At 40.2% G+C, this 12,661-nt stretch overlaps 1 protein-coding gene across 1 annotated transcript in view; it reads left to right on the top strand.

Annotated features, from left to right (window-relative positions):
* The window catches only part of ca14 (carbonic anhydrase XIV), a 34,020-nt gene extending 23,422 nt beyond the window's left edge, over nt 1–10,598 (top strand). Inside the window, exons 11-12 of the mRNA XM_043261972.1 lie at nt 1,962–2,015; nt 10,010–10,598. Of these exons, the coding sequence (XP_043117907.1) occupies nt 1,962–2,015; nt 10,010–10,109 (154 nt within the window). The 3' untranslated portion in view covers nt 10,110–10,598. The remainder of the gene's footprint in view (nt 1–1,961; nt 2,016–10,009) is intronic.
* The last annotated feature ends 2,063 nt before the right edge of the window (nt 10,599–12,661 follow it).

The raw sequence follows: 12,661 nt of genomic DNA on the forward strand, positions 1-12,661 counted from the left end.
GGACTGGTTGATGAGTGACACAAGGAAGGGCTTGTTCATTCATCGCATTGACTGAGATCTTATGATTGAGTAGGACCATAGGGATGCGAAGGTGTCATGCCAGAGCAAAATCCAATAATAATAGAAAATTATTAGCAATAAATTACTCAGAGTCTTATTTAAAACGTTTTTGTTGCATCAACGTTGAGATGGCTTCACTTTATTAAACAATAACTCACAAGCAGTAAATTAAAAATAACAACAAATAAGTCTTCACCTCGAGGTGTGGCCTCAAACTCACACAAGGACTTCTTTTTATAAGCCAAAAGCAGGGTTGCATCATTTATTTCTTAATACCTTTGCAGTAGATATTCCTTTATTGGTATTAAAAAGCTTACACGTCCAAATTAAGAAAATCTTTCTTCACATTTTATTCTTAAACTAGCATTAGAGTAAACAAAGTTATCAAAAAGGCGCATCAATCACGGCTAGGGCAGGGTACCTTCTCCTTCCTCTTTCTTCATGTTAAAATAATAATTTTAACAGCTTCTAGCAGAGGTGTAATTACTAAACCTACCCTTCATTTATTTCTCAATAGCAAAAATTAAAAGAACGTTATCAGATAGAAGCTTGGTAAAGAAAAGTGCATACCAAAATAAAAGCATAAACTGAAATCACATCATTACTTGCTAGAGCCACTGAACGCTTGTATTACCAAGCTATCGATCTCACTTGCCAAGTCATCTATTTCCAAATCATGACCCAAAAGGAATCATCAATTCCTTCCAATAACCTTTTTAACCTTCTTCATTAGTTTTCCATGAACTCTTTCACAATATCGCAACATCTTAAGCAGTTTTCTCGCTGTGTCCAGCAGTGTTTTTCTCCATGACCTGAGTATGACCCCTCTTCTTCTTCTTCTGCCTGCTGATCATCAACTCCTTTTTTAATCTGTCATAATTCCTGGAAATATCAGTAGCACCCAGTGCTACTGTCTTGCTGCAGACATGCACATGTATGCATTGTCAACTGCAATTGCCCTTTTACTGGGCACTCAGCCAAGAAACACTATGTAGGCACAAACCCCTTTTCCTCCGACCATCTCTCTCCTCCCGGGAAAGCTGAGCTCTACCCACCTGCATGGGTTCGACATCTGGCTGGGGGCTGACTGTACCACCAGAGTCAATGGAGGAATACTCAGGAAACTCAGACATTAGCTTGTGGCAACCTCACTAGTCATGTTGTTGAAGACAAGAATCCACATGGAGAGCTAAGTAGGTGAGTCCACAGAAATCGGTGGGTAATTCCAATGTGAATATCGCCTTCTGGATACAATCAGCCAACCCGTGCAGGAACATGTCCCACTTCACCTCCTTGTTCTACTTGCACTCCACCTCCAAAGTCCGGAACTCGATTGAATAGTTGGAGACGAATCTCTCTCCCTGACACAACACACAAGGTAACATAAGCAATAACAAACCAGAACTCAGTGGATACACACAGGGTAACATAAGCAATAACACACCAGAACTCAATGGACAGGAATTAATATAGGGCAGATGATAGGGCAGACAGGTGAACACAATAAAGGGTATTAACTAATAATGAGAACAATAACATAACCAAATATGGGCACAGAGGGAGAAAACACAACAAACAGTCCACAGGGGTGTAGCAATTTACACTTCAGATGTACACATTCTTCCTAATGCATTTGTAGTTATTAGAAAAATAATTTGTAACTAAATCAGTTAAATAAAAAATTGCAAAAAAAAATTAACTTACCATTTTCTGCTAATTCTGTGGTACAATAAATAAACAAATACTTGGAATTCAAGAATTAGAAAACTGACTCAACTTAATTGTTAAAATGAAGATTGCCTTGTACTGTATATAATACTGTATATATTTTCTTCTTAATCATAACGTTCTTTAATCATGTTTGTTTGTGATTGTGATTTATTTTCTTTGTCACATGACAGCCTAACTTCCAGCTGGGATGTCTTGCCAAGTATCCGACCTGCTCCCCAGCCCAGGTCAACATTTTTTAATGACCATTCCATGACCCCTAACCCCACGCTTTTAACCCTTAACCTCAGTAACCCCTAATCAGTTATACACTAATGGTAAATTATTGAGGAAATATATTTTTGCTCATGAAAACCAAAGAATAATTGGTAAACTTGGTATATGCAATCCTAAAAGTGCCAACACTGGCCCAGGCAGAAAAAAATATAGTAAATACAACAACAACAACAACAGACATTCGCATTGACAAGTGGAGTGTTGTGAGTTAAGAGAAACCCACAGTCCTAGTTGACTGATGTTTTCGTTAATCTGTCATAATTCTTGGAAATACACAGTAGCACCCAATGCTACTGTCTGGCTGCAGACATGCACATGCAAGCATTGTCAACTGCATTTCCACAAGTGCAGTCTTGACCTGCAAAATCTGTATCCACAGTAGTGTAGAATATGAATGCAAACTTCATAAAACTTTAAAGTGTTTCTTTAAATCTGATTAATCTGGTTAATCACAATGTTGTTCCAGGCTCAACAAAGATGTTGACCAGGAACACGTCACACTTAGCAAAATCAGGTTCTGCCTGTTGTTACCTTGCATCGGCAGCATCAGACAACAAAGCTGAACTCAAACACCACACAGACTACAGCCGATGACAAACTAAACAGGTGCTTAACAGGTTGCACATGAGCTTAATGTCTATATCAGCAGCTATTACTTGTAAATTTTCATCATTCAAACAGAGACCCAAAACAAAGATATATAAGTGCAGATACATAAACATAAACAAAGAAGCACTTGCTTAACATTTTGAATGTCAGTTACATGAATAACTTTCTTTTTCTCAAGCGGCTCATGCTGTTATGAGAATATTCACATATTGGATTGCTTGGAGAAGATCATGTCTAGGCTAGACTTTAAATGTGAAAACAACAAATTCTCCAAAACAGTTCAACATGCTGTTTCTTTTAAGCTAGACCAGGGGTCTTCAAGTTCTGAGGTGTATTAAGAGTTGAATTGTTCATACATATTTTATGAGGTGGCTAATTCATAATTGTATAAATTTCCTCACTCATATTCACTCAAATTCATATTATTTTTTATTAAATCAAAGTTATGATGAGTTGCCAATCCATAGAATTTGTAATATGAGAGACCTAGTGCAGTTTGCAAAGGAAGAGTGGTCCAAAATTACGGGTGAATTCCTTATTGATGGTTATAGGAAGTTACCGATTTCAGTTATTTGTTCCAAAGGGTGTAACCAAATATTAAGTTAAGGGTGCCAATATTTTTGTCAAGCTCATTTTTGGAGTTTTGTGTGTCATTATGTCAAATTAGCTTTTTTCCATCCCTTTTTTGTTTTGTTCTAATGACTATATAACAAAATAGATCACTAAGTGAATTTATCAACTAATACTGATTCTCACTAGAAATAACTTCAGACATCATCTTTATTTTGCTCTTTTCTGGCTTTAAATTTTGACCAAGCAAAGGTTTCTCAGGTGGCAGGAAGTAAGGCTAAATATTTTCCAGTTTCAAGTGCAGATATTACTTCTATTTAGTGATTCCGCTCCTATTCACACTGGAACATCATTTTTCTTAAGATCTTGATTATAATGGAAACAAACTTGTTCTTGGTTGTAATTGTATTTTCAGGACCAGAACTATGTGGTTGTTATCGAAGCATGTTTGTTTTGAAAGCTGTAGTTGTATTGGTAACAGTCTTGTTCTCGAGCAGCTTGAACGTTATTGGGAACATGCTTGTTATAGTATAGTTGCATTACTGGGAACATTACATTACATTGTTCCTGAGCAATCCAGTTGTTATTTAGATCATGCTTGTTCCTAAAGCTGCAGTTGAATTGAAACATGTTATCTTAGTCTATTTATGTACTATTGAGAACAAGTTGCTTAAGATTTTTTAAGGTCCTGGAAACATATTCATTAGGTTATCAGCTGAAGGCAACATGCTTGTTGCTGCAGGTTATGCAGGTTTTGACAGCATATTTGTTTTGGTCATTCATTTTCCCCCAAGAGGTACCCCAGGAAAAACATTGAAACTCTTTGGAATTTTTTTTTCGTGATACTACTGGTCTACTTGGATTCAATGATCTATGCTAAGATTTGCTAAAAGTGCTATTGCCAGACCTTAAAAGTCAACTTATTAACTCTGGGGGAGTTGGAGAATGAGCCTATTTCCAAAAAAATAGAGTGTTCTTTTAAAGATGTTGTATGACTCTGGAGGATGCTTTAATGGGCTTCAAGTAGAAAATGTTTAATATATCGCTAAAATTATATTGTTTGTTATCAAGGCAAAAGGAGGCGATAGAATATATTGTTGATATCATTTATAAGTTTGTAAAAAACATTTCTTATTTTATTAGAGACATAATAAAAACTGTTTTTATTATATATAAAACAGGTGAACACGTTTACATGCACACCAGTAAGCTGATAATTGATGTCACGAATGAGGGGTCTGAGGCGTACGGATCCATGTGCAGGCTTTTATTAAAGAAAGGCATGGTCAAAACAGGCAGGCGTCAAACAGGGCGAACAGGAGTATCGGAGACAAGGCAATAACAAAATCCAAAAAGCAGGCGAAGGTCAGGTCAGGCAGCAAACAATCACAAAATCAGAAGACAGGCAGGGTCAAAACCAGGGAAACAAGAACTCGGAAAACACAAGGAAACTCTGAAACAACAACAGTACAGGTGAACAATGCAACGTGCAGGTGAGGGGCCAACAACAGTATTTATAGTTCACAAACAGGAAGTAGCAGAGGGAGTGATCACAGATCACCCAGAGGTAAGAGCTCCCTCTGCTGGCTTGGTGACAATTGACAATTATCAGCTTATTAAAATAACCAGTTTTCCCTGTTTACATTCACATCAGGAACCTGACAATGCAAGCAAGCTGCGTTTACATGACTTTATATATCAGGTTATTTTAGATTGCAACATGTCAGCGGGAAATTTATAGCTTATATATTATCCTCTCATGCAGTTATAAATGTAGTATTGTAACTGAACCACTTCTTCAGCGGTTCAGCTGATGCTGGTTCATAGCGATCTGCGAGGCTTGGGCAGACAATTCTGAAGACAACTGCATTACTACTGCTGGATCACTGTGTGGTGAAGTCTTCTGTGATGACTCATCAGACATGGTTGGATCCATATGCAGATTTCTTAACAATAGACAGGATGAACAGGGTCAAATCACAGGGAGACAGGCTACTAAGGGCTATACAGAGTAAGAGTCGAGGTATGGGCAAAGAATGAAGGCTGGCAGCAAACGTTCAGAATAAACAGAGAGTCAGTCCAAGATCGATACACAGAAAATCAAACACGGGTAATTAAACGCTCAGAAATGATGGCCTAGGCAAATCAAGACTTCGCAAAGAGGTATTCGTGGAAGTTCTTTTTATGCTGGAAGTAAGGGGTGTGATAACTAGGATGTGTAAAGCAATCAGTCTCAGGTATGTGGCATAATGGGAAACAGAGTTTAAATGAAAAAGGTTCAAAACTCAGGTGACGTAACCTTCTGGTGGTGCGGAGGAGGCAGTATGGAAGATGTCTCTGTAACAGAGCCCTCCCCCTGCGAATGGCTCCTGATGCAAGGTGCTGAGTGACGTCTGGGTCTTCCATGGGGTCGGGGGGCTGGCTTTCCCGGATGCGTGCGGTGAAACTCTTCCGTGAGAGTTTGGTAGAGGATATCTTCAACGTTGACCCATGACTACTCCTCCGGACCAAAACCCTCCCAGTCAACGACGTACTGAAGTGTACCACCCTGACGTCTTGAGTCCAGCAACTCGTGAACTCAGTATGCCTCCTTGCCATCAATTATGTGTGGCGGGGGAGCCTCCTTCCTCTGTCTCTCCACCGGGACCACCAGTGGGTTTGAGTAATGAAGCATGACAAAAGTGGGAGAAATACGATAGTTAGCAGCGAGTTCTAAACAAAATGATACTGTGGTTACTTGTTTTATAATTTTGAAAGGACCGACATACCTGGGGCTGAGTTTTCTGCATTGGAGACAAAGATGTAAGTGTCTGGTTGGCCTGCTGTTCTTGTCTTCTGACTGCATGGAGAAGATGGGTATGTGCCTGGTGCCAGACCTCACTTTGCTGGAGCCATTCTGTGACAGAGGGAAGCTCAGTCGGCTTACCTGACCAGGAAAATAGTGGAGTTTGGAAGTCCAGGATGCATTTGAATGGCATCATACCAGTGGTTTGTTTGGTCAGGGAGTTTTGTGCATACTCTGCCCACATAAAGTATTTGGCCCCATTTGGCACCTCCAACTGGAGGTGAGACTGACATTTACATTCAAACTCTTGAAGAATGTGGATCACACTCAAGAGGTGAACTGAGGTTCCCGATCTGAAACTATATCATCGGGTAGGCCGTAGAAGCGAAAAACCAGATTACACAGAAATTCAGCAGTTTCAAGAGCTGTAGGCAGTTTGGGTAACAGGATCAATCGGCAGGCTTTGAAGAAACAGTCTACTATTGTTAATATGGTGGTATTACCTTGTGGCTTGGGTAGATCAGTTGTAAAGTCTATGGTCTATGAAACAGATCAGGAACATAGGTGAGAGTGGCTGGAAAGTCAAGTGGTGGTTGTTCTTACTGGTTTGAGTTCTGAATCTTGGTCATAATGTCCATGGGTGCCAGTAGTAATGACTCGGGAAGGAAGTTCTCTTGGGTTTCAGTTTGAGTAGTCTCGTCTGACTGGTGGGATAGAGCATCAGCTTTAATATTCTTAGTCCCGGGTCTGTAGGTAACCACAAACTGGAATCTAGTAAAGAAGAGTGCCCATCGGGCCTGTCGGGGATTCAAACAGCTGAACCAAGTTTCTGCTTGCTGAACGCAAGGATTCCAGGTTTTTATGATCTGTGAGAATAACAAATGGATGAGTAGCTTCCTCTAGCCAGTGCCGCCATTCCTCCAGAGCCAGTTTCATGGCAAAGAGTTCACGATTACCCACGTCATAGTTACATTCTGCTGGCATGTATTTGCGAGGAGAAAAAAAGCACAGGGGTACATTTTGGATTGAGAACCCTCACGTTGGGAAAGGATGGCGCCTACACCAGTGCTGGAGGCATTAACCTCCACGATGAACTACAGATTGGGGTCCAGGTGACTTAGAATGGGAGCTGAGGTAAAGCGTACCTTGAGGTCCTCAAACACTTGACGTGATTCAGGAGACCAGCTTAAGGAGGTGGTTTTGCGTTTAGTCATGGTTGTTAGAGGAGTGGCGACCAGACTGAAGTTTCCTGTGAACCGCCGATAGAAGTTGGCGAACCCCAGAAATCGCTGCAGTTCCTTTAGTGTTCGAGGAAGGGGCCAATCTAGAACTGCCCTGACTTTTTTTTCGTCCATTGCCACTCCATCTTGGCTGATAATGTACCCGATAAATTACATGCTTGTTTGATGGAATTTGCACTTCTCTGCTTTGGTGTAGAGGTGATATTGAATGAGGCGTTTTGGCACTGCTCTGACATGATCCTCCATTGATTCTGAATAAATTAAGAACACGGAAGGACTGTTAGCTAGACCGAATGGCATAACAAGATATTCATAGTGCCCATCAGTGGTAGAAAAGGCTGTTTTCCACTCGTCTCCCTCTCAAATTCGGATGAGATTATAGGCATTCCTGAGCTTGTTGAAATACTTGGCCCGATGAAGCTGTTCAAGAGCTGGAGGAACTAAGGGAAGTGGGTAGCAAAACTTGATGGTGATGTCATTGAGTCCTCGGTCTCAATGCATGGCCTTACCTTTACGAAGAAGAATCCTGTGGACGCGGGTGAAGTAGATGGTCTAATAAAGCTCTTTGCTAATTCCTCCTTGATGTACTATTTTGTTGACTCTGGTTGAGACAAAGGGAAAATTCTACCTTTAGAGGGACTGCTAGAGGGAGGTTACATGGAGTTAATTTCAGCTTTTGCTGTATTGCAAACTCATGAGAGATAAAGTTTCACGCTGCTCCAGAGTTTAGCAAAGCTGATGTGTTAACCAGCCTCCCACCAATATTTAACTGAACAGTTAATTTAAAGCTAGTATGAGAGGTATTGATACAAGAAATTACACTCACAGTGAATGCGCTGGATGATGGATGCGTGGCGCAGACGATCTTCAAGTGTCCCGCTTTACCACAGTAAAGACACAGTTGGTTCTGCATGTGGCATTCTCATTCCTCAGGGGTGAGATGAGTGAAGCCCAACTGCATGGATTCAGCGGCAGCGGTATTCTCGTGAGGGAAACAGAGTGAGTTATCAGTGGATTGGCCAAGCGAACCAGATTGTTGAGCTGAATGGCTAATTCGATTAACTCATTCAAAGCTTTTCCTTCATCTCTGCAAACTAGCTCTGACTGCAGTGCTGCATTCAAGCCCCTCCGAAACAGCAATTTAAGAATGTTCTCCACCCAGTTAGTCTGTGCTGCCAGAGTGCAGAAAGACGGTGCAAATGCAGCTGCCGTTGATCGGCCTTGTGAGAGCGTTAGTAGTGGATCTCCAGCACTCCTACCCTCAGCCGAGTGTTAAAATACCTTGCGGAACGGTCTCAGAAATGCCTCGAATGTAGGGAAAGCTGATCTATCCATCCTCCATGCAGCAGTGGCCTAATCCAGAGCCTTTCCAGTGAGTAGGGAATAAACGAACGCCTGTGATAACTCATCAGACATATTTGGATCCATATGCAGCTTTATTAACAATAGTCAGTCTGGACAGGGTCAAATCACCGGGAGACAGACTACTAAGGGCTACACAGAGTCAGAGTCGGGGTACGGGCAAAGAATCAAGGCAGGCAGCGAAAGTTCAGAATAAACAGTCCAAGATCGGTACACAGAAAATCAAACACAGGTAATCAAACGCTCAGAAATGATGGCCTAGGCAAAACAAGACTTCACAAAGAGGTATTCATGGAAGTTCTTTTTATGCTGGAAGTAAGGGGTGTGATAACTAGGATGTGTAAAGCAATCAGTCTCAGGTATGTGGCATGATGGGAAAGTTGTGGCAAGATGGGGAAGAGTTCAAATGAAAAAGGTTTAAAACTCAGCGGATCCCTCTGGTGGTGCAGAGGAGGGGGTACGGAAGATCTCTTCATAACACTGGATTTATATATCACAGCTGCACATTCCTAGGCCTCCCTTTTTTGTGCTCTGGTGGATCAATTATTTATAGATTGCACAGGAATCTTACTATATATAGTAAATTAAACTTAAAAAATAATTAAAAAATAAATGATTTATAGGGATAGTTCAAACAAAAATTAGCATTCTACAATAACTCAGCCTCAGGTGGGATCAAATCACGAATTTTTAGAATTTTTTTATCATGACTCCATAACACCATAAAACCATAACATCTGCATCAGTTGTATCTGCCCAAAAACATAATATCATCTTAGTTATGTATGTAACTTTCGTTCCCTGGTGGAGGAAATGGAAATGTTATGTTATGATGACAAATGATGTCTTCTTGGAAGCCATAATCCTTACTGATTAATAGAACATGCCAATGAATATTTGCTAGTAATTTTTGCATACCTGAGCCATTTCCCACACATACGGATATAAATTGGTGATAGGTAAATCTACTCCTCAGGTTTAGTGCTGAGGAGCCTAGAACTTGTCCTTGGTAACCAGCAATGGTCCCAGGATGTGGCAAATGAAACAAATGTCTCTGTTTCCTCTAACGGGCAATAGTACGATGAACACGCTATAAGACAAATGAAAATGATAGAAAAATGAGACAACCACATAATCAAAAAACACCACAAACAAACATACTGCCATTTTGGAATGAAACAAGAAACTTTTCCTTTCTTTTAAAATGTTTAGGAATTATTTGAAAAATAATTTTGTCTTTAACTATATACACTTAGAATATAAAATATTATATAGTCTTGGAAAATGTTACATAATTTGTTATCTAAGGGATTAATATACTGATATATAAAGATTTACTCAACTAACCATTTTTGTTTTCTTTGGTTTCATCCAATAGATCACAAGATATGGCAAAAGAACGCAAAGACGATATGGCTTTAAAGGTGACCTCCAACCCAACAAAACCAGAAGAAGCTGCCCCTCAGCCTGAAACTTGATTCTAAAGATTCCATGTGTAACTTGGCCTTTTTGCCTTGTGAAAGAAACATATAAATATAATTGGTGTCTTCCTTCCAATTCTCAGTGAAAGATCAAATAATTTTGAACCCCCTTCTTTAATTTGCACATTTTTCTCACTGTTATGTTATAGTTTCGCTGAGGGCTTCTAGTGTCTGTGTGTGGCTTTCATGTTTTGCACTACATCTATATCAGTTAGTCTTTCTAAAATTAACTGTGTTTTAGCAAATTACTGAAATCATGATCGTTCCTTGTGAAAAAATGCTGTGATTCTACTATTGCAGGCAGATATATGGAACATTATTGAAAATGTACAAAAATAAAAAAAAAAATAAAATTAAAACAGTAAAACAGTTTTGTTGTCTCAGTCACATTATCTTATCATTTACACAACATTATTTATTTTCTTAATAATATTGTTACATGATTAATAAACAAACTCTAGCTGGTTACATTAAACAAAAACCCACCAATTCACTATCTCAACCAATTCTGACTGTCTTACATTGCTGACCCTCTGCCAGTCTCTGAATCTTGTCTCTTGTCTTGTTCAATAAACTCTGAACATTCAAATTCAAACACAGCCTCCATGCCCTCATTACAGAATACTTTGCCTACCGAGAATCCAGCGGGAGTTACCAATCTTCAAGTGGCAATCGTCTATCAGCAAGACCTGTTTCAAAATTATCAAGAACAGCTCAACAAGCTCCGGCTGTAAACGAACACCTCACACACTTCATCCAGCCTCTACCATCACCCACACTTCAACCTGTAAGCTTTGCTCTACCTAACAAGTAAGATGGTACCGCCAACCAGTGTAAGGGCTTTCTATGCCAACTCCGGCTATATCTGGACAATCAGGGCAACAGGTTTGAATCGGAGGATAAAAAGTGCGCTTTTATCATGACTCTGCTAACCAGGAGAGCACTTGATTGGGCTTCGGCTGTCTGAGACTCGGATGTTCATCTCCGATTCTCTGTGAACTATTTCACACAACCATTTCAAGAAGTTTTCAAATACCCAGCCAAGGAGAAGGATGTTTCCACTCATCTGAATAATATTACCTAGGGTAACCAGCCAGCAGCTGACTACGTCGTCAAGTTTAGAACTCTTGCTGCTCAGAGTGGCTGGAATGATGTGGCCTTGAAAGCTGCATTTCGAAATAGTGTGAATCCTGAATTAGCATACAAGGGGGAGGATATGTTCTTTTCTGAGTTTGTTACAATAACCATAAAGATTGGTAATGTGATGTGACGGCACCCCAGACGCAAGAACTACCATCATGAAAACAATTCCACTGCCATGCCTATTTCCTAATGAGAACCCCCAGTCGAGGAAACCTAGCAATTAAAGACGCCGACTTCATAACCTGTGTTTTTACTGCAGTGAAGCAGGCCATTGCAGTTCGGGGTGTCCACACAAATCTCGACCTTCTCTCAGGGTGAATACTGAGGCTTTTGATTTATCTCTTCATTTAACAGCGATGATTGACTCTGGGGAAGCTCTTAATCTGACAGACAGGAGAATCGTTTTCAAATTCAACATTCCCACTCAACCATGCAATCCACCCATCAAGACCAAAGCTATCAACAACGCCCTAATTTTTTTCCATCTTAAAAATATATCTAAATTACGACCTATGCTTTCAACCTCTAATACAGACATATTAATTTATGCGTTTAATACCCTCAAGGTTAGATTATTGTAATGCTTTATTGGTTGTTCTGCACGCTTGATAAACAAACTTCAGCTAGTCCAAAACACAGCAGCCAGAGTCTTTAGGACTAGGAAGTATGATCATATTAGCCCGGTTCTGTACTGCACTGGCTCCCTATCAAACATCGGATATATTTTAAAATCTTATTAATTACCTATAAAGCCCTGAATAGTTTAGCTCCTCAATACCTGAGCGAGCTCTTATCACATTATAGTCCTTGCACGTCCGCTGCGTTCTCAAAACTCATTTGTTTCACAGTTTGTATCCAGACTAGATGATGGATCAGCACCTGGAGATTATGTTCATCAGAGACTAGAACACCTAGATGCGCTCTGTGGACCGATCACCAGATCCTGATGCACACACACACACACACACTAAGTCATTTACACTATCTGACACAGCTGCGTTTAAAATTGAACTGGAAGGTAAGTGCTGGGTGTCCGGTCAGAGGAGAACTGGCCCCAACTGAGTCTGGTTTCTCCCAAAGTCTTTTTTTCTCCATTCTGTATGGATGGGGTTTTGGTTCCTTGCTGCTGTCGACCTCTGGCTTGCTTTGTTGGGGACACTTAACTTCTAGTGATTATCGTCGAATTGATTTCAGAGACTGCCTCTCCATTTAATAACAAATTGTTCACTCTCGTCATTATACATACCTGTCATTGTATTCTTCTGCTTTATACTGTTCAGTGCTTTGCGCTATATAAATAAAAATGATTGATTGATTGATTGATTGATTCATCGGTACAGGCATCACCCAACAGACCCAGACTCTAAACCTCACTGTAGGCATTCTTCAGAGAATCAATGGTGTTA

Source organism: Puntigrus tetrazona, chromosome 16, assembly GCF_018831695.1.
Source record: "Puntigrus tetrazona isolate hp1 chromosome 16, ASM1883169v1, whole genome shotgun sequence".
Taxonomy (NCBI): Eukaryota; Metazoa; Chordata; class Actinopteri; order Cypriniformes; family Cyprinidae; genus Puntigrus; species Puntigrus tetrazona.